This window comes from Sapajus apella, unplaced genomic scaffold (genome assembly GCF_009761245.1).
Source record: "Sapajus apella isolate SASKATOON/1434 unplaced genomic scaffold, GSC_monkey_1.0 scaffold34, whole genome shotgun sequence".
Taxonomy (NCBI): Eukaryota; Metazoa; Chordata; class Mammalia; order Primates; family Cebidae; genus Sapajus; species Sapajus apella.
Genome location: NW_022436974.1, coordinates 5753864 through 5775929, shown reverse-complemented (window position 1 = coordinate 5775929; position 22066 = coordinate 5753864). Strand labels below are relative to the sequence as shown.

Sequence of the window (22066 nt, the reverse complement as noted above, 5' to 3'; positions counted from 1 at the left end):
GTGAATCCTTAGAACATCAGGGCATCTATTCAGAAGGACAGTGATAAGCATGAAAGGAATGAGCGGAAGAAGAGAAAATACAAAGGAGAGAAGAAAGAGATTCTCTTAAATTTCACTATCTTCTAATCATTTGTCTCCTTTTGCTAATCACAATTAGGCTCCAGAATCGACATGATGAGATTCTCACATATTCACTTTACCTCCTTAATCCAGCCACTTTCTTTTGATTGACTGAAAATTCTTTCCACTGTTTCTTTAACCTGTTCATCTTCAACTTCTTCTGTCTTTGCAATGGAGCAACATTCCTGGTACAGTTTGAATTTAAAATGTTTCAGTTTATGATAAATTCTGGTACGGTCAGCACAAATTCTGCCAACAGTGAACACCTAAATCAAGAAATAAAGATTATTATCTGACATATGAAGTGAATAATATGGTAATGAATATATTTCCTTTCTGGTTTTCAGATTTTCTTTAGTGGTGGAATTGAAATGCATTATTATCTTTAAATGATCCCTTTACCTTCTCTTACTTACACAACTAGTCAAACACTGAGCGCCTGTGAGGTTTCAAATATTGGGCAAGGCACTAGAGATACATAAATAAAAGATGTATTACCTGTATTAGGGCGCTACAGTTCTGAGAGAAAGACAAATGGTTATAAAACAATGTGAAAACTGCTGTGTCAAGATGCTATCAAAATGCTAGTGAGGAAGGGCACTTAGCCCAATCCAGAGAGGAGAAAAGTCCCTAAGCTGATAAAGCTTCAACTAAGTCTTGAAAACACAAGAGTTTGCCAAGTTTGGGAAAAGAGAGAAATGGCTGTAATGTGAGGCAGAAGATGGGCAAGGTAAGAAAAAGCATGGAAAGCATTATAAGTCTATATTTATGAGTTAAAAATGCCTGGATTATAATAATTTTCTAGCTATAAGCGACATGTAAAACTGAAACAAACTCTTACACCAAAATTAAGTATTGGCAGTTTTTTACCAGATACTTTTCTTTTTCCCAAAAAAATGATGGAAATTAAAAAATAACTTTGTATTTAGGCATACTGGTTGCTTTAAGGTGTTGTATGTGAGTAAGACATCAATATTTTGCTGTCAGCCAGCTGTAAGCATTTTAATTCCTATGTTTATATGGACTTGTATAATTCTATGATTAAGAACACTCTTTTTATGAAATCAAACAACCAGAACTTTTATCTTTGAGAATGTTTTGAATTTTTAAAATTTGTTATATAAACCTACAGCTAAAGTAGGAAGACAGTCTCATTGCACTAACCAAATTAAATATATTTTTACCTAAATTATTTTAGCCACTGTAGAAAATGCATCAGAAAGGGCTCCCAACATTATGATATGGTCAATTTTATTCTCATGGAGTAACCTAAGGAAACAGTAAACTTCTTGCTGACTTATGTGTTTGTGTTTATACCTAACTAAGTTCACTAATGGGTTATGCTTTCATGAGTACAAGTGGTATAGTTTTAATATTTATCTATATAACTTGTGTTCTGCCTGACAGAACAATACACTTATTTCCTGAATCCACACTGCAAGGAAACATACAAGTGATGAAAGACAAACCAGGAGTATGTTTCCAAAAATGAACAGAAGTTATATCACAAATTAGCAATAGTCAGGTTTGATGTGGTTTTTTTTTGTGTGTGTGTGTGTGTGTGTGTGTGTGAAAATTGTATCTTGGACATTTTACAATCCTTCAAATCTTCAAAAGTTTAAGAAAAGCATGTTCAGATTTCTTTTCATGGCTCTGTAAAAACCTTCCTGCTTTGCAGATCATAGAAGTAAACAGGTGTTATTGTACATGGCTTGCTTATTAAAACTAAGTTTTCCAATTCAACCTTATCATCAAAGCAGTCCTGGTAGTAAATGACATTTCAGCAATTCACTTGCTAATACCTCCAACTTTGTGTAAAAAGACAACACAAAGTTGCAGTGACTTTATGGGTAGCCTGTGCGTCTCCATTTCTGCCATCAAAGTAGATTGTGTGGGAGAACTCAGCTACAGCTGTTCTAGATGAAGTAGAGGCATATGATAAAATGACTTGTATTTCTATCACATTTATTCTGTATTTCCACAAAACAAGAGGAATTTATCTGTATAGCATTCCTAAGTTGAAACAAGAGGGAAGGAGAGGTGTTTAAAAGTCTCATTTTTTTTTCCTGTATGTAAAAAAAAGTATCCTTTGAAAATATTTAACATTACGGTTTACTTCTTTCCATTTCTAATTCCTACCCTCTTGGCATCTACTTATCATCATATAGATCTATAAATCCAAAATTACCTTAAAATATTCTTACATTATTTACTCCCAAAACTTGATCACATTTTATATGTAAGAGCCCATATAGAAGGGTACCACTATTCTAAAGTTTTCCAGAAAACAGTAGATGCATATGATAGCTGTAATATTTCTCCAAGTGAACTTACCCTCACCCCATGCCTATTTTCAGTGTATTGTTACAGCCCACTGTATTTCTTTACTATATGAATTGAAATATACAGTACAACACAGCTTATACTGTAGGAATCAACTTGTATAAAGTACTAAAACAGGTAACAATCTATGGTGTTAGAATGATTTCCTTAAATGTCCAGAAAAATATATTTAGAAATAACTCTAATTATCTAGTTCAATTTCTGTACATTAAGGAAATTATTCTAACAAGAAAATTAGTATAAAAATACCATAGGTAGAAAAATAAGTGCTGTAGTGAGTATTCACAAAGCAGATAAGCAAGATGACATATAAATGATGACTATGCAGGGTTAAGCACAGTTCTATGAACTGATAAATATGAGACTGAGTCAGTTCAGTTATCAGTATGAACCAACCAGTAGTACATATTTAAAGACTGGAGATGGAGCTAAAAATCTATCACTGAATTTTCCTAAAGCAGAAGAAGCAGCAGAAAGAATCTGATTTCTAATTTATTAGCTCTATCATGTGGAGTGTAAATTAAATTTGGATAACAAACTGAGGCAAGGAAATATAGTGAAACATGCACTGTGCAGACTTTGTAATATCCAGCCTACTGTAGGTAGCTTTTTGAAGTAGTTCTCTAAGCTCTTATTTATATGCAGAGGAGCCTGCTCCTTATGGAAGTTAAAGTAAGAAGAATGAAGAAGAAGATTCTCAAGGAAAGAGTAGTAAAGTTTTCTGGGGAAAGGTTTGTTTTCTGTTTCTGGGTCTTCAGAAAGATAGTACAATACCAATCCAAAGGATTCTATTTCCTTTTGGTTTGGTTTTTTGTTTGTTTTTTGCATGGACATATTATACAATGCCATTTGCCTCAAAATTATTGCTTCTTCCCACCAGATCCTAAGTATCTTAAGGAGTCTGGATAGACTCTAGGCAAAACTAAACATAAATCCAAGAATGTTTTTAGTTTTCCCAAACTATCTTTCAGATTTCACAACTCTCTTTCATCCAGGTACTTTCCTTCTCATCTATGTCCCTAAATTTATCACATTCAGATGGTCCTAGCCCTCTCGTCTTAGTACCCTATCAATACTGTTGTAACCAAATTACCCTTCCCCCAATAATTCCACTTTCCATCAAAGCATCCTTTCTTTTAAATAAGCTAATCTCAAGTAAGGAGAAAAGTTTTCATATGAAACCAATTTGCTGCTAAGTGAATTCATTAAAAGTATTATTTACACTCTTAAAAAGAACTTTAGTTAATCTTAAAGAATCTCAATTTTACATAACTACAAGCAGCAACACAAAATAATTAGTTTTCAAAATAACTTGAAGATGGGTGTGGGGTTAGGCACAGTCTCTTTAATGCTCTGGATTATAACTAGTTTATTTTCTCTCCTGGTTTTTCCTTCTTTACATATATGCATTTATATTGTACTGAAGCAGGATATAAAATAAATTTTAATAAGTTATTCTTCACTTTAAAGAAAAAGTGAAAAAACAATTTTATATTTAAAAATTTCAATCACATCCTTAACATAATAACTAATGTTTACATATGGTTACATACGCATACACACATTTTATATAGATGTAAAGATAGTGCAAACAGTAATTATTATTATACTTTCAACCCAGCATTATTTCCTAACTTTCATACTTTAATTTAATGATTGTATTATAAAAATTCTGCCACATAATGCTGCTGCTATACCATAGGCTATTAAATCACTAATTTTTATTTGGATTATTTCCATTTTTTGTATTGTAAATAATGTTTCAATCAACTTCATGATTATATCATCTGCTTTTTACTGAACTGCTTTGCAAAAGATAAACTTATAGACATTAAATAATATATAGCTTTGTGACTTTAGCTCTAAAAACCTAGTATTTTTAAAAGATATATATCACCTCTTTTTTCCTCTAGAAGTGTTTTTTTTGAGACAGAATTTCACTCTTGCTGCCCAGGCTGGAGTGCAATGGTGCAATCTTATCTCACTGCAACCTCTGCCTCCTGGGTTCAAGCAATTCTTCTACCTCAGCCTCCCAAGTAGCTGGGATTACAGGCATGTGTCATCACACCTGGCTAATTTTTTGTAGAGACGGGGTTTCTCCATGTTGGTCAGGCTGATCTCGAACTCCCGACCTCATGTAATCCACCCGCTTCCACCTCCCAAAGTGCTGGGATTACAGGAATGAGTCAGCACGCCCGGCCTCCTCTAGGAGTCTTACTTTCCATGAACTTACTAGTTTCAATGCAACCTTGATAGCATCGCATTTTATCATTTGATTTGAAAATACTTTGCCACTTTAAGAGTTATCAACTGGCATCATAGAGTAGTTTTAATTGTATACCTTTACATGCAGAATAAGTATTTTCCCATATATTTGTTAACTTTTATAGTTTTCTCTTATGTGGCTAGTAACATTAATGTTCTTTGCTTTTAGTTCATGCTTTCAGTTTATTCTTTGCTTTTTAAATATTTGAATACTATTTTATATAGAATCTTCACAGGAATGTCAGAGCTCTACAGGTGATTTTCTTACTCTACTGTCCTCTTCAGGATTAGCTATAGACAGCAAAGACTAAGAATAAAGCAATGTATTTAATCTACATAACAGAAAATGGTCCCAAATGTATTTTAAATCACTTTCGCTAGGATTCCAGATATCTTCGCTCATAAAAAGTCATAGATCAGTTTTTAAACAATGGAGAAATTTACATATGACTTAAATATATATATATATTCATATTTATATAGTAACATATCAAACAAAACATTACAGATCAATTTTGAATTCATTATCCCCATAAAACCTTTCTAAGTAATTCTTGCAACCAGATCTCTCAGAGGAAACTGGTCACCTACCACTCAATAGTACTGAGAAATCATACTACCCAGTTTAATAGAAGAATTCAGATAAATATCAAATTTCCATCTTAATAATTGACTAGGAGGATTCAGAGACAACTTTGGGTCTCTTCCTCCCTAAACATACACCTTCTCCATGGATATGTAAAGTCACCAGAAAAAGCTCTCAATATTTTTTGCATTTATAAATGTAATTTTTGCATTTGTAAATGCAGCAATCTTACAAATATTGAAAAAATAAATAGAAGTTGTCAGCATCTGCACTTTTTATCATTTCACATTATACTGCTATGTTCTTGTCGAAAAAATACTTACTCTTCAGTTTTTTCTATTCATACAAAATTAATAGCATCTTAAGTATGTGGTGGTTGCTCTAGACTCTGACATACTTCTAAAAGAGGCTAGTTGAAGCACAGTGTTTTTTTTAATTCTCTCATATTAGATGAACAGCTATCTTACATTATTTACTTGTGGAGTGCCAATTTGGTGAATTATATGCCAAAAATGTTTCTACTTGAGTCAAATTCTCCTTAGGATACTTAGGGTTATTTGTGGAAGTTTATGAACTAAAAATTCCTAAACACTGAAAATTAAAATTAGAGGGAAGAAAATACCTGTTTATCATGTGACATGAAATCATCTATTTCCATGGTCCTGGTGTTATATAACTTTCCTGATAATTGCACTGAATATCTACAGTGGCGATGCAGTCCACAAGCCTGGCAGGAACAGTTTTCAGGATTCTTCAAATGAATGCTTACATTAGAATAATTTTCTACCCGCTCCTGAAAGCAATAAAAAAATACAAAAAAGTTTAAAAGATAAAAAATAAGAATAAGAGTAAGAATCTAACCAAATTAAAACATCTTAAGAATCACAGTGCAAAGAGATATAAGAGGAAAACACCCTGGCATTTCTTACTTTAATATTGAGCACATAGTAGGTATTTTACAAGATATTTTTAAACAAAACAATTTATAATCTTGGCTATTACATGAAAACAAACCAGACTAGGAAAAAACTAGTTTCATATCTCTTACACTTTTGCAGCTGCAACTAAGTAGTGCAGCTACTAAGTAGTGTAGCAACCTTGATAGATTTTAATTTACTTCTTTTCCATTTCTCATCTCTAGTTAATGTTAATGAGGTGTTAGTTAAAAATAGAAGCAGCAAAAATGTAGAATGATATAAGAAAAATAATTCAAGTAGGCCAGTTAAAACTTCAGAAAAAAAATCACATTCACTTTCCATTGTATGAATTATGTATTTTCCACACAAAAAAAGTTCCAGAAATAATTCAATCCTCCTATGATAACTTACTATAGTCCTGTGGAAAACACAAGTTGACACTAGGATTGCCATGTGTCCAGTATTTATATGGACCGTTTAATAGCTCAGTTATCAATAAGTAAGAGAAGATACTTGGCATTTATAAATAAGCTTCATTATTAGTTACTTGTGCCTGAGAATTTCTGCTTATGTTCTAGGCCTGTGCTAAATACTAGTATTCTAAGTGGTAGTGTAGACTAGGTTTTAATACAATATTTGAACTGCACACAATGAGCATATTAGCATGGTTACTAAACCACATTCATATCCTCTACCAGCTGATGCTAATTAAGTATCCAATATACTGACAGTTTCCTTTTATATGATTCAATACCACATTTTCAGGGGGTCAACTTTTCATATTTCTCATACTTGATGGCACTTTATGACATGTATTACTTACAGGCTGAAATTCAGACCGAATAGGTAACTAGCCACCTTCCTTTCTTGCTTCTTCTGTACTCCATGGAAACACATGGTAAGATGAAACCTTTATGGAGCTCTATCAGCTCATTTCCCTGCGTGACTACAATCAGCAAAGCACCCCTGATGACTAACACTGAAAATAGTGAAATAGTTTAGTGAAAATAAACTTTGATGGGTTAAGCCATTGAGATTTTATTGTTGGTTTATTTGGTTTGTTTGTCATATTCTTTATCTTCTGTAGCATAACCTAGCTTATCCTATTAAGATCTTACTGAATCATCTATGTCTCCATTTTTCAGCTAATATTTTTTGGTATCCTACAGTTATTATTCCAATATCAGATTAACCAAATTCAGTAGTACCCACCACAATATGGTAAAACATAATATGGCATATTGGCATGGGTTTTGGAGTCTGAGTGACTCTCAGTTTAATACAAGCCCGTCTAATTATTAACAGTGGAACCTTATGTTACTTTATTTTTCTGAGACAGTTTTCTCATCTCTAAAAGAGGGGAAATAATAGTGCCCTGGGCCGGGCGCGGTGGCTCAAGCCTGTAATCCCAGCATTTTGGGAGGCCGAGGCGGGTGGATCACGAGGTCAAGAGATCGAGACCATCCTGGTCAACATGGTGAAACCCCGTCTCTACTAAAAATACAAAAAATTAGGCATGGTGGTGCGTGCCTGTAATCCCAGCTACTCAGGAGGCTGAGGCAGGAGAATTGCCTGAACCCAGGAGGCGGAGGTTGCGGTGAGCCGAGATCGCGCCATTGCACTCTAGCCTGGGTAACATGAGTGAAACTCCGTCTCAAAAAAAAAAAAAAATAGTGCCCTCTAGCTGGCCACAGTGGCACACGCCTATAGTCCCAGAAACTCAGGAGGCTGAGGTGGAAAGATCTTGAGCCCAGAAGTTCAAGTCCAGCCTGGGCCACAGAGTGAGACCTGTCTATTCTCTCCAAAAATGGTGTCTTCCACATGGGGTTACTTTGAAGATAATAAAATATTTTAGTTTACTTGTAGACCACTTGGCTAAAGTTAAATAATCTATAAATATGGTACAGGTATACCTCAGAGATATTGCATATTTCGTTCCAGATCACCACAATAAAGTAAATATACTGATAATGTGTAACACAAATTTTCTGGTTTCCTGGTACACATAAAAGTTGTTTACACCATGCTGTAGTCTATTAAGTATGCAACAGCGTTATGTCTAAAATGTATGTAATTTAAGCTATTGTAAATTAAAAAGTACTTTAGGTCTAAAGAATGCTAACAGTCATCTGAAACTCCAGTGAGTAGGCATCTTTTTGCTGATAGTGTTTTGCCTCAGTAGGATGGCTACTGACTGATAAGGAGCTAGTTGCTGTAGGCTGGGGTGGCTGTGGCAATTTCTTAAAATAAGGCAAGAAATTTTGTTGCATGCATTCTTAAAATAAGACAACAATAAAGTGTGTTGCATCCATTGACTCTTCCTTTCATGAATGATTTCTCTGTAGCATGCAATGGTGTTTGATTGTATGTTATGCAGAACTTCTTTCAAAATCGGAGTCAATCCTCTCAAGCCCTGACAATGCTCTAACAACCATATCCTAAATCCACTGTTGAAATTTCAACAATGTTTGTAGCATCTTTCCTTCCCTCGGGGTAGTTTCCATCTCAAGAAATCATGTTCTTTGCTTATCTATAAGAAGCAACTCCTCACCCATTCAACTTTTATCATGAGATTGCAGCAAACCAGTCACATCTTTGTTTCACTTCTAGTTGTCTTGCTACTTCAGTTTTATCTGTAGTTACTTCCTCCACTGAAGTCCTGAACTCCTTCAAGTCATCCAGGAGGGTTGGAATCAAATTCTTTCAAACTCTTCTTAATGTTGATATTTTACCTTCTTCCATCAATCATAAACGCCCTTGATGGCATCTAGAATGATGAACACTTTCCAGAAGGTTTTTAATTTACTTTGCCTAGATCCATCAGAAGAATCACAGTCTATGGCAGCTACAATGAAATACATTTCTTTTGTTTTTTTTTGAGATGGAGTCTTGCTCTGTCACCCACACTCTTGTGCAGTGATGTGATCTTGGCTCACGGCAACCTCTGCCTCCCAGGTTCAAGCGATTCTCCTGCCTCACCCTCCCCAATAGCTGGAATTACAGGTGTACATCATGACACTTGGTTACTTTTTGTATTTTTAGTAGAGATGGGGTTTCACCATGTTGGCCAAACTGATCTTGAACTCCTGACCTCAGGTGATCCACTGCCTTGGCCACCCAAAATGCTGGGATTACAAATGTGAGCCATTGCACCTGGCCTGGAATTTATTTCTTACATAATAAAACTTGAAGGCCAGACACGGTGGCTCACGCCTGTAATCACAGCACTTTAGGAGGCTGAGGTAGGCGGATCACAAGGTCAAGAGATTGAGATCATCCTGGCCAACATGGTGAAACCCTGTTTATACTAAAAATACAAAGGACAGGCTGACTGTCTTGTTAGGGGCTAATGCAGCTGGTGATCTAAGTTGAAGCTAATGCTCATTTACCATTCCTAGGTAAATGGGCCCTTTAAGAATTATGCTAAACTGACTCTGCTTGTGCACTATAAATGGAACAACAAAACCTGAATGACAAATCTGTTTACAGCATAGTTTACTATTTTAAGACCATTGTTAAGACCTACTACTCAGTAAAAAAACATCTTTTCAAAATATTGTTGCTCATTGACAGTGCACCTGATCACCCAAGAGTTTTGATGGAGATTTACAAGGAGATTAATGTCATTTTAATACCTTCCAACACATCCATTCTGTAGCCCATGGATCAAGGAGTAATTTTGACTTTCAAGTTTTATATTTATTTTTATTTATTTTTGGTTTTTTTGAGACAGAGTCTCGCTCTGTTGCCAGGCGCCAGGCTGGAGTGCCATGGCGTGATCTTGACTCACTGCAACCTCCGCCTCTCAGGTTCAAGCAATTCTCCTGCCTCAGCCTTCTGAGTAGGTGGGACTACAGGAGTATACCACCAAGCCCAGCTAATTTTTGTATTTGAGGTTTCCTCACATCACCGAGTATTCACAGAAGTAAAAAATTAATGCCTTGCTCTGGATTCGTCTTTAGCTTGCAAGAATGTTGTTGCTAGTTTGATCTTCCATCCATACCACTAAAATGTTCTCCATATCAGCAGTAAGGCTGTTTCAATCATTTGTGTATTGCTTTTAATTTCCTTCAAGAACTTTCCTTTGCATTTACAACTTGGCTGTCTGACACAAGAGGCTTACATTTCAGCCTAAGTGAGCTTTTCACATGCTTTCTTCAAAAAGCTTAATCATTCCTCACTTTTGATTTAAAGTGAGAGGCATGCAACTCTTCCTTTCACTTGAATAATCAGAAGCAATTTTAGGGTTATTAATCAACCTAATTTCATTACTGTTGGGTCTTAAGGAATAAGAATGCCTGAGGAGAGGAAGAGATATGGGAAAACAGCCAGTTGATGGAGCGGTGAGCACACACATTTATCAATTAAGTTCACTGTCATGTAGGCATGGTTTGTTGCACCCCCAAACAAGTATAATAGTAACATCAAAGATGACTGATCACAGATCATCATAAAATATGTAATAATGGAAAAGTATGAAATACTGCAATAATTACCAAATTGTGACAGAGACGAATAAGCACATGGTGTTAGAAAAATAGTATCAACAGACTTGTTCCATGGGGAATTGCCAAAACTTTCAATCTCAAAAAAACAAATTATATGCAAAGTGCAGTAATGTGGAATGCAATAAAACAAGGTATGCTTGTATATGCTATATTTTTCTATTAAATAAAACAGTATTTATGCCACGTTCTAAAAGCCGTGCTTGTACTTTATCTTCAAAGAAAGTAAGTAGATACAGTATTTCATAGGTGGCAAGTAGATAAATATTTGCCACCTATGAAGAAGAAATGGGGTCAGAGAGGTTAAATTTATCAAAAGCCAAAAAGATAGCCCTAAACTCAAGCCATCCTCCAACTTAAAGTCTTTTAATTCTTCCTGTAATCCTACATTGTCTTTTAAACCTAATCTATGACTAATTTATCACCACATAATTCAACAAGGCTGAAAAGCCTTGGATGGAACCGAATCTCTTGTCATAAATGAGGTACAGGAACTAGTGATTTAAGTGCTAAAAGGATTTTAAATAACTTAAACTTTGATTATCTTTTCATTTTTTTTATCTTGTTAATCATTAGAATATAGAATGTTAGAAGTAGTGGGGAGAAAACCCTTACAAATCATATAGTACATCCTCTGCTATTAGAGATCATAAAATAGATACCTAGTACATGAAACAAAATGTGGCAAATCTTATAAATTAAAAAGGTTTTTCTCCAAATTGGTAGAATTATGCGATCTTAAAGTAATGAAAAGATGCCAAACACTATCTAGGCCAAACAATGTGTTATGGAAGTCAAGCATCATTAAGAGGTAAACAGGTGTTTCATAAAACAGAGCTTCATAGACTAAAACACAAATTTAGGAAGTATTGCATTCTATATCCCCCTTTGAATATTTACAGTATAAATTCACATATAATGCTCGGGAAAAGTCTTCCAGTAAAGAAACCAGATTACATTAAATCCACTGATTCTCAAATTTCTTTGGCTATGGAACTATCTCTTCTGATGTAACAACACCCTGTGAGATGATCTAATTTTAAAAGATGGGCTAAGCCCTGGAGATGTTCTAAAGAAATTCGTCATTTTGAACCATTTAATTATTGGATATAGTTAATGTGAATGATTAAAACAATAATAGCTTTTAGAAGATGTGAGAAATAATAAGCTGATTATTAAACAAAGAAATGCCAGTATTTTAGAAGATTATTCAGTCTAGATTTTAAATCCTGAGAGGTCTGCTGCCCCAACCCCCAAGCAGAGATTCAAAAACAAACTGTATACCTTATATTGTTCTTTCCAACGACTTCTAGATACCAAACTCTCTAGACGAGGTTGAACAAAGCGGTTATCCAAATAATGAAGAGATGTGAGCATATCTTTTGCATATGATTTTTGCCTCTTGCCATCTGTTCAAGGGATAAATAACAAAAAATCATTTTGTTAATAAGAAATATTTAAACAATTTAATACTTAAAAATTTCTTCCCGACTTTGTTGGGAACATTTTAAATTAGGAAAAAATATTAAAAAAATAATTCCATCAGAACATTAAGAAAAAACAGAGTAAGGACTCTATAGTTCTCCTTATAAGTATAAAACAAGCTTTAACATTATTTTCTGATAACAAAAAAAGCCAGATGAAAAAGCTTGCCAAATTATTTTTTATTCTCTTATACAAAACTGACATGGATTAGCCCCTGAATTCCAGATAAAGCTCAAACTTCTGAGTAGACTTTCAAGGTCATCTGCAACTGATTTTATTCTACTGATTCCACGGTAACTCATTGTGTGAACAAATCAGAATGCTCTTTTCTGGCTAGGCCTTTTTCTCACTCTTCTTTAGCATGCTACACTCATTACTGCCTTCCTGATTTGGCTCACAGTATATACGCTATATATGTGTCACAGTATGAATTCAAGCTTTATTTTCCTGACTTACTGGAAGTTTTATTAATTAATTTAGCTAATGAATTTATCATATTTCTTAAAATCATCACAAATTCAAACACCTTACCATGGCTTACAAACACCTTACCATGGCTTCTGTCCTCAGCCTACTTCTCCGAGCTCCTCTTTCCTCCCTCTCTCCTATCTCATTCCATTCCAGCCACACAGGCCTTCTAGTTGCTCTTGAACACACCAAACTTACTCCTTTCTAAAGGCCTTAGCACTTCCTTTGCCCTCTGCTAAGCAAGTAATCTACATATTACTTACTCCCTCTGCATCATTCAGGTTTCTGTTAAAAGTTACCTCCTGAGAGGCCTTCTTTGACCACTCGAACTAACATACAACATAAACTTTACCTTCCCTTATTCTCTATCTTCTTACCCTATTTTATTCTTTTTTATAACAACTAATCACTCGTTGAAATCATATTATATTATGCTTACTCATTTATTGTCTGTCTCTCCCATTAGACTTTAAGTAACATGAGTGCAGGAATATATAACACATAAAACAGCAGAGTGCTGGGGATATGACAGCGACTTAAGAAATATTAGATTCCTGCACTATTAGATTCCTATGAATATATATATAAATTTGCTCCCACACTATGATAAGGGAAGAAAGCAAAAATACATTTTCAATACAATATGTAAAGTGCATATACATGAATAGAACCATACTCAGGATGATGGTATTTTCGTATTGAAAACGCATTTTCAATACAATATGAGAAGTGCATATAAATGAGTACCATGAGTACCACCATAATCAGGATGATGGTGGCACAAATAAGAATAACAAATATTATGTGAATGGGTCATGGATAGTTTCATAGTAGAAATGTTTTTATACTCACCTAAAACATCTGGGACAAAAAGGGATTATTTTCTAAGAAGAAAAGCATGGGCAAAGGCACAAAAGCAGAAAAAAGCAAGGAACTTTTAGTGAAATTCACAGCTCTGGGAGGCTGGTTTGGCACATGAGTATTAATACACTCTGCTGTTTTATGTGTTACACTGTAAAATCCACTGTTAACTATCTAGGACAAGGACCTGTCACAAACTTACTTTCCATATATCTCAGATAATAAACACTAACAAGCATTTTACATGGAGTTTTGCTGTAGCTGATCCTACAGGGAAAAAATTGGAAGGTCTTACTAATGATCCTCGTTGGTTTTGTTTAATCTACATAGTTTTAAAATTGGAAAAAGTAATAAAAACCAATTATTTCATTCATACTATTAACTTACCATACAATGTTCCCAGGAAAGATTTATCTAAAGCATTGATCAGAAGAGCCTTCACAACTCTTTCAAAATGAGTATAGTGGTCACTAAAAGAATCTGAAATTAATTTTAAATAAATATTAGAATACAGCAGACAAAATAATTTGTTGAATACAATAGGTTCCATTCTTCAATGCTAGGAAATTAAAACTTTATAGATAGTAGAAACAGTTTAATCATCCTAATTTCACAGCTTCCTCAATGACTTGTCTAGTCAGGGAGAAAATCTCCATTTTACAAACTTATTGGCTTCCAATCTAAAGGGTCTACTTGTTATTTCAAATCACTTCCCAAACTTAAGAAAACTGTTCAGAGAATATTAAAATATGTTCTGGAAAACTAAAAATTATCCCTTGTACACCAATATTTATCAATTTGACACTTAGAGTGAGAGAACAGGAGAGAAAACCTCCAAAGACAGTTTACTAATATGACTTATTCTGTAAAACACATTACATATGAAATTGACCAGGAAGCTGCTACTTTAGCCAGAACCCCAATGGCTATAAAAAACTCCATTTCCCTTTTCATGCTGCCCCAGATTTAGGGTTTTCTATATCAATTAGAAATCTTGTATATTTCCTTCCCCATACCACATATTTAAGCCCACTTTCTCACTAACCAAATCTCATACATGACATCATCTGTTGTGACAGGGCAGGCAGCGATAAGAGAGGATTCCTACTATTCTCATTACTTTTGGATCAGAGTTGACTATGACTGTTGAAATGTTCTCTATCAACTATGACCCCTTCCTTGATCTAACAGTCACTGTAGAATACACGCCCTATTCAGGGCACATATGAAGATATGCTAAGGGAAGCCTGAGTATTTCAGAAAACATAGAAGATGTCTGACAAGGATTAAAGCAAAATAAGATCTATCATAAGTAACCATGGATAGATTTTGACTCTCCTTCCATTTGAAGTAAAAACAAAGATGGGGTTAAACATGGAAAACTGTCTTCACTTAATATTTTGGTTACTAAAAGGGCTTTATAACTCTTTTTCAGACTTTAGGGTACATTTTAGAATGCATTCTTTTCTAAGGAGACACCTATAGAAATGCTAAAGAGACAAAAATAAAGTAATAAAAATAAATGACAATAGCAGGTCATTTGGGCATTAGCCTTTAGATGGCCCATGATCAACTGAAAATTATAAGAGCACTGGCCAGGCTCTGTGGCTCATGCCTGTAATTCCAGCACTTTGGGAGGCCAAAGAGGGGGGATCAGGAGGTCAGGGGTTCGAGACCAGCCTGGTCAACATGGTGAAACCCATCTCTACTAAAAATACAAAAAAATTAGCTGGGTGCAGTGGTGGGCACCTGTAATCCCAGCTACTCGGGAGACTGAAGCAGGAGAAGCACCTGAACCCGGAAGCCACTGCACTCCAGTCCTGGCAACACAGTGAGACTCCATCTCAAAAAAAAAAAAGAAGAAGAAAAGTATAAGAGCACTAATCATGGCTTTTAGTGAATATTTTCTTAAAAATAAGTAGAGCAAAATTGAAAAATAATACTTCAATAGAATTTAACTTTGACTAGACTGTTATCAAACTCTGGATATAATATGGTATTGAGCAATTTTGTGTTAAAATCCATCTATCTATAGTAGCATATTTCAAATGGTATTAAGAGAAACTGGGAATATTAACAGATGTGCTGAGAAAAAAAATCAAATTCATCCCATGTGTACCTAAGTTTAACTATACAAACTGCAATAAAATATTTCATCCTACTGAATTTACCATTCTTGAATGTCCTAATGCCCAACGCTGCTCATCTGCTACAGAATTTTGACAACTAACTGCTTCTAGTTGAAAGATCCTAAGAGGAAATGAAAAGGTCAGAGATCAAAATCATTTGAGGAGTTTTGTCCCCAACCATAAGATTCTTCTTTTATCAATATACATCAGAATGTACTTCAAAAAAGTCAGGAAAAAGGGCCCTATTTCATTACACTTGAGTGGACTGGTGGATGGTGGTGGAATAATGCTCCTGGAATTTCAGATTGAAAAATAATATTACCAAGAAAATATATGCCAGGAATCATTCTAAGCATTTACATGCATTGCTTTATTTTTCACAACAAGCCTGTGGGATATTATCATTACCCTAGATTCATTTCCGGTTGAGGAAGCTGAAATATAGACAGGATGAAAAACTTTCCTAAGACCAAACAGCTAGTAAGTTTTGGAACTAGGGCTGGAACTCAGTCTAACTCCAGATTTCATGTTTCTATCCTCTAGTTAAATATTGTTATACATGGTATTTAGATTTGATATTATATGTCACAACACAGAATTTAGACTTGGAGGGAAAACTAGAGAAAATAAAATTCAAATCTCCCATCTTAAGAAAAATGGCATTCTCAGTGACAAAATAACTTATCCAAGGTGACACAACTGGATGGAGACAAAAAAAGGCTTAGCGCTCAGCTCTCCTCCAGAGCTTTTCTCATAGTGCTTTAACCCCTATATTGGATGAGCTTCTGTGCAATGTCCCAGGAATATTGTTTTAAACAATATTTTAAATATTTTATTTTAAATAAGCTTTCCCCGTGGTTATTTTAAAAACTGAAAAAAGTAAAAGAGAAAACTATATTTGTGTTTATGTATAACTTATTTTTTTCTAAGGTAGTTAATCAATTTCCTATATCCAATCATTTGGTACTGTAATCATTCTTGGATTTCCATGTATCTTACATCACGTACTAATTTCACATATATGCCAAGATTTGTTTCAATACCACCTACCCTTCTTACTGATCTGGCTGTCATTCTTCAGAATTATTTTGCAAAGTTTAACCAAAAAAATTAATTCAGAAGAAATAACTTCTTGTTCTATACATATTACTTTTCAGAAACATGCTTGTCTCTGTACTTATTCATGTTTTCTGTTCTGTTTCACAGTAAAGTGTATTTTTTTACCTATAAAGCCATACTTTTCTTTTTAATACCAGACTGAGGAATTTTATTTTGGTTGCCATTGTAAATGGAATTTTTCTTGATTACATGACTTAAGTAATTATTATTAGAATACAAGAAAACCATTGAGATTTACATACTTAGTGTGAATCTGGTGATTTTTTTTCTGAGATTTTTTGCCAATTTCAAAATAGTCAGATTCTCTTGGATATTTCCAGGAGATAAGCTTCCTGGAACATTACAGAGCTGGAGATAGACATTGTTAAAGGATTCCTGGACACTATCTCCGCTTTCTCCCATGACCCTAAGGAGAATGTGGTCTTGCTAACGCTAAATTTATTTCAATCACCAAGCGAACGTTTACGAATATTCTTTAAGTAAAAGTATATAGATTCTTGATGTACTTTCTTCTGGAATGGAGGTATCAGCCTAGTATACGAGGCAGAGGCAGAACAAGAAACTAACTCATTTTTCTACTTTAACATAGCTCCCCTACCTTCACCCCTGTAGGGCAAAAGGAATGTGATACAAGCCATGGAAAGATATGCTACATCTACTCCTGCTGTCAAAATATTTATATCCCTTCTCTTAACTTCTGTATCTTTGGTGAAATAAGTCAGAAACTTTTAGCTTATGTGTGTGTACATAATACACACACACATACACACAAATATATGTTCAAATAGTATCTTTGCTTTTTCAATAGTTATTGTATGTCTTGTTGCTTTTTCAAAACATCTAGAACAAAGGAGAAAATATTTTTGTCATGTTCCTGATTTAAAAAAAAATACGTCTAGTGTTTCATTTTAAGTATGCTGTTGTCTCTTGCTTTAAAATACTGTCATGTAAAGGACATACACTCCTATTACTAATTTTTTAACAACTGCTTTTCTTAAAATCCAGGCATGGGCATTGAATGTTATCAAATGTTTTTTCTAGAATCTCCATAAATTATATGATTTTTTTCTCTATTGATATATTAATGTAATATATTAATGACTTCTAATTTTAAGCCATTTTAGAGTTCTAAAAAGAATGATTAGAAATCTTTATTTTTGTAATTAGAAAAATAGTTCACACGTTTGCAAACTATTTTCATCAATTTATTAGAAATGTAAGCTTCTTTAATCTGCATAAATGTGTTATGTGTTATGAAAATACTTCAAGAATACTTTCTTCTATAATAACTTTGAATTCGTATCTTATGTTTTCCCATCCAAAAATATGGTATGATTTTTAGTATATTCAAATCTTCTTTTACATATCTAACTAAAGTTATAAAATTTTCCTTTAGATTTCCATTTGCTCTATAATTCTGCCACCCCCTCCCCCAAATTTATGAAATAGGGTCTTCATTTCTAGTCTTTAATTATCTTCTCCTTTATAACTATTTTTTTCTTCTCTACGCTAAAACTTCTCAAGTATCTCCTGTCATTCATGAAATTTTCTGGAATGTTAGTTCTGCTCTCTACTGCTTTCAATACAGACTTTATTTCTGACTTTATATTTCAATTTTTTTTGGCAATTTGTATCTTAACTAGCTCTCTTTCACCTCAAATTGTTCTCTCCCTATAACTTCTTCTTCATAGACTACATAGCAAATGCTTTATACCATTTTCTTGTTTCCTTTAATGAAATACTTTTCACAGTTTTTTATCCCAGAGTTTATCTTTACCTTACACTGCAATATAATTTCACAGGTACTTTTTACTTATCCTAGAACAAAGGGAAAGTTCTAAGATTTAATATTTAACATAAATCGCTCTAAGTATGTTCTTAGGCCCACTCTTTGTTGTGTTAGTAGAATGGTTTTCTTTAATTAGTAGGTGGAGACTAAGTTGATGTTCACTCAGTCTAATTTCCAGTGTTCTAGCAAGGCACTAGTAGACTGAAATGTATTCTACTCTTATCTCTACTACTTGATTCCGTGACTCTGAATATATAATAGAGAGCTAGATAAATATTTAGTATCCATAAATCTGAAGGTTTTTCCTATCTCTCTACTTGCATACAGTATTTTTAATGTGTGAACTATGTAAATGCGGTATACAATGGACCACTGCTAGTCTATCCCTGTCTACTTCTTACCATATCTTTTCTAAGAGTTGTTGTTTCAGAATAAATATAGAGATATAATATAAAAATAATATAAATATAAATATAATGGGGATTGATGACAAAAGAAAAAGACTACGACTGTCTTCAACTGTTTCAACTATGAAGTAAGAGGGAAACTACCCTGTTTTAAAGTAGAACAGATGCATCTCTCGGAGCCAAATGGCAGAAAAGAAATTACAAAATGTCTTCCTACAGGTTAGAATTGCTCACTTCAAAAAGGCAAAGTGCATAGGCTACTGATTCCAATTGTCAGCTGAATACTGAATTTAGAGTTAGGAGATGTTTCTCCCAAATTCTGATATGTTGAATATGATTGGCTGGCAGGAGAATGAAACTTGGAATATTGCTTTAATTACAACTTAACCCAAGTCATAAAGTGGTGTTCATTATTCATCATATAGGTTATTGTTTTAGTGAGGACATGTAGTTTGATTTTTCAAATGTAAGAATTAACTTATAGCAATTTTTAGAACATAATTTCCTGGCAAATTGAAAACTATGTACATTAAATTTTATTTATATTTAAATATGGCACAGAACTGCTAAATATTAAAAACATCAATTCAATCAAATTATCACACTAGAATGTATGATTTTTTTCTCTAATGTTTGAAAAAATCAGATGTCCAATATTTCTCTGAGTCCTGAACTGTAACATTTAGGAGTCTTTAGCCAATATGCTTATCTTAACCATCTACGCAACTAACAATGAGTTCGTATAATGTGTCACAAATTCTAATGGGTAATAGAAATACAGAGAAAGGAAGCTGGTTAACCATTTAGGTTTTGTTTTTGTTTTTTGGAAGTAGGGGCCCCCACATGGCTTGTTTCATCGAGCTTTACTACTTTATAAACCATAAAATTTATTTATTCTTTTTGGTATACAGTTCTATGGCAATGCATAAAATTACATAACCACCACCAAAAGAGTTATATTACAACTCAAAGCTCCTTCATATTACCTGCTAATCATTCAGTTTTGTTCCCATTGAGCCTGAGATATCTGAAAGTCTGATAACAATTGTCAATAAGATAATAAAAAATCAGGCTTTATGTTTAGGAAAAATCTTGGCTAGAGATAAAGGTTTGGGAATTTTTGCTTAAAGACTGGACTGAAGTAATGGGAAAGAGACTGTCCAAACCCATAAGCAAAATGAAGATAGTTGAGGGTGGAACCCCTGAAAACATCAAAATTTATAGAATAAATAGAAAACGATGAACAGAATGTTACAAAGGGAAATGTAAGAATGTGGGTTACCACAGAAGGTAAAAGAAGAGCATTTTGAAAGTGAGAGTGGTCAATAGTAGTAAAGCACATGGCAACACCTGGTTAATATAAGAACTAAAGGTATTCTGGCAACTAGGAGGGTATCAATAACTTAAGAACAATTTCACTAGATTGACATAAGCAAAAGCCCAAATACAGTGTTTTGTAGAGTTATTGGGAAATAGGAACAAAAAGATAAAATTTAAAATAGTAGCTAATGCAACATGCCAGCTCAAAGGAGCAAAGGCATGAACTTGGTTACAAGTTGAGGAAAAACAGTTTGTAGGGATTAAATCATTGAAAATAAAGAGAACTGAGTAGATAATAGAGCTGGATGAGAAGCTGTAATTAGGTATACATATACATCTGTATAAATACATATACATCTTCTTGAGGTAGAGATGCTCAGTATTAAAAGGAAGCCTCAGTATTAAAAGGAAGCCTCCTCATATTTACCCAAATGAGTTGAAAACTTATGTCCATAGAAAAACCTGCACACAAATGTTTACAGCAGCTTTATTCGCAATTGCCAAAACTTGCAAGCAACCAAGACGTATTTCAATAGGTGAATGGATAAACAAAACTGTGGTACATCCATACAATGAAAAATATTCAGCAATAAAAAGAAATGTGTCATTAAGCCATGTTTAGACATGGAGGAAACTTAAATGCATATTATTAAGTGAAAGAAGACAGGCTGAAAAGTTACATGCTATGTGATTCCAACTATATGACAGCTTGGCAAAAGCAAAACTATGGAGAGTGTTAAAAACATCAGTGATTCAGGAAGGAGGAAAGGAGAATGAATTAGAGCACAGGGGATTTTGAGGACAATGAAACTACTCTGTATGATACTGTAATGGTGGCTACACGTCATTACACATTTGTCAAAACCCATAAAAGGTACTACTTGAAGAGTGAGCCCTTTTATGAACTATGAACTACAGTTAATAATTGTAACAGAGTTACCAAACTAATAAAAGAGGTTAATAATAGGGGAAACTGTATGCAAGCGGGTATTTTTGAAGTCTGTACATTCCATTCAGTATTTCTGTAACTCCAAAGCTGCCCTTAAAAAAAAAAAATGCTAAAAGGTGTAAAGAAGTTGAAGTTCCCATATGCTAGCCTTTTATTTTCATTAACTGGCAGGAGTTGGTATGAGTGGGGATCTCTCAACAAATGTTCTATCACATTCTAAATAACCCAGAATAGGATATCTCCTAATTGAGTATCCCTGTAATTTACATGTCCAGGTGTCAAGTGAGCCAATGCCTATGGATATAAGGAAAACAGTCATTCACTTGTAGCACAGAGATGCCTGTAAATGGCATCTCTAACTGCCAAATTTCTTGAAATGTAATTCATATCTCAAAATCTATTTTATTATAAATCATGAGATATAAATCAAATTATGCTATAGTTAATTTTAGTCAATATGGCCTTTTCTGAAATATTTGGAAAGAATGCACTCAAAGAAAAAAATTAAAAATGTATTCATCCAACAGCCTGTTCCTACCAAAGCTGTAAAACATCATAAAAACAATCTTTGAAATTTTGTACAATTACAGGAACCATAATAATAATAATTTAAGTATATCCTACATTTTCAGGCTCCATGATTTATATTTTCAGGTAAGTAATGTCCTATCTCTGATAAGTTTCACTGTTTGAGTGAAGCTTGAAAAGGTCTGATAAAACCAATGGTTCTCAAAGAGTTTGTCTGCAGACCCCTGAGAGTGCCCAAGTCCATTTAATGAAATCTGTGGTTTCAAGTAATAACA

General features: G+C 34.0%; 1 protein-coding gene across 4 annotated transcripts in view; it reads right to left on the bottom strand.

Moving 5' to 3' along the window:
• Positions 1 to 22066, bottom strand: part of CCDC82 (coiled-coil domain containing 82) — a 36545-nt gene that overhangs the window by 6004 nt on the left and 8475 nt on the right. For all 4 annotated transcript variants that reach the window (XM_032295708.1, XM_032295711.1, XM_032295709.1 and 1 more), the window contains exons 4-7: positions 13938 to 14030; positions 12021 to 12145; positions 5937 to 6107; positions 201 to 386 (exon numbers count right to left, since the gene is read on the bottom strand). In XM_032295708.1, the coding sequence (XP_032151599.1) occupies positions 201 to 386; positions 5937 to 6107; positions 12021 to 12145; positions 13938 to 14030 (575 nt within the window). The remainder of the gene's footprint in view (positions 1 to 200; positions 387 to 5936; positions 6108 to 12020; positions 12146 to 13937; positions 14031 to 22066) is intronic.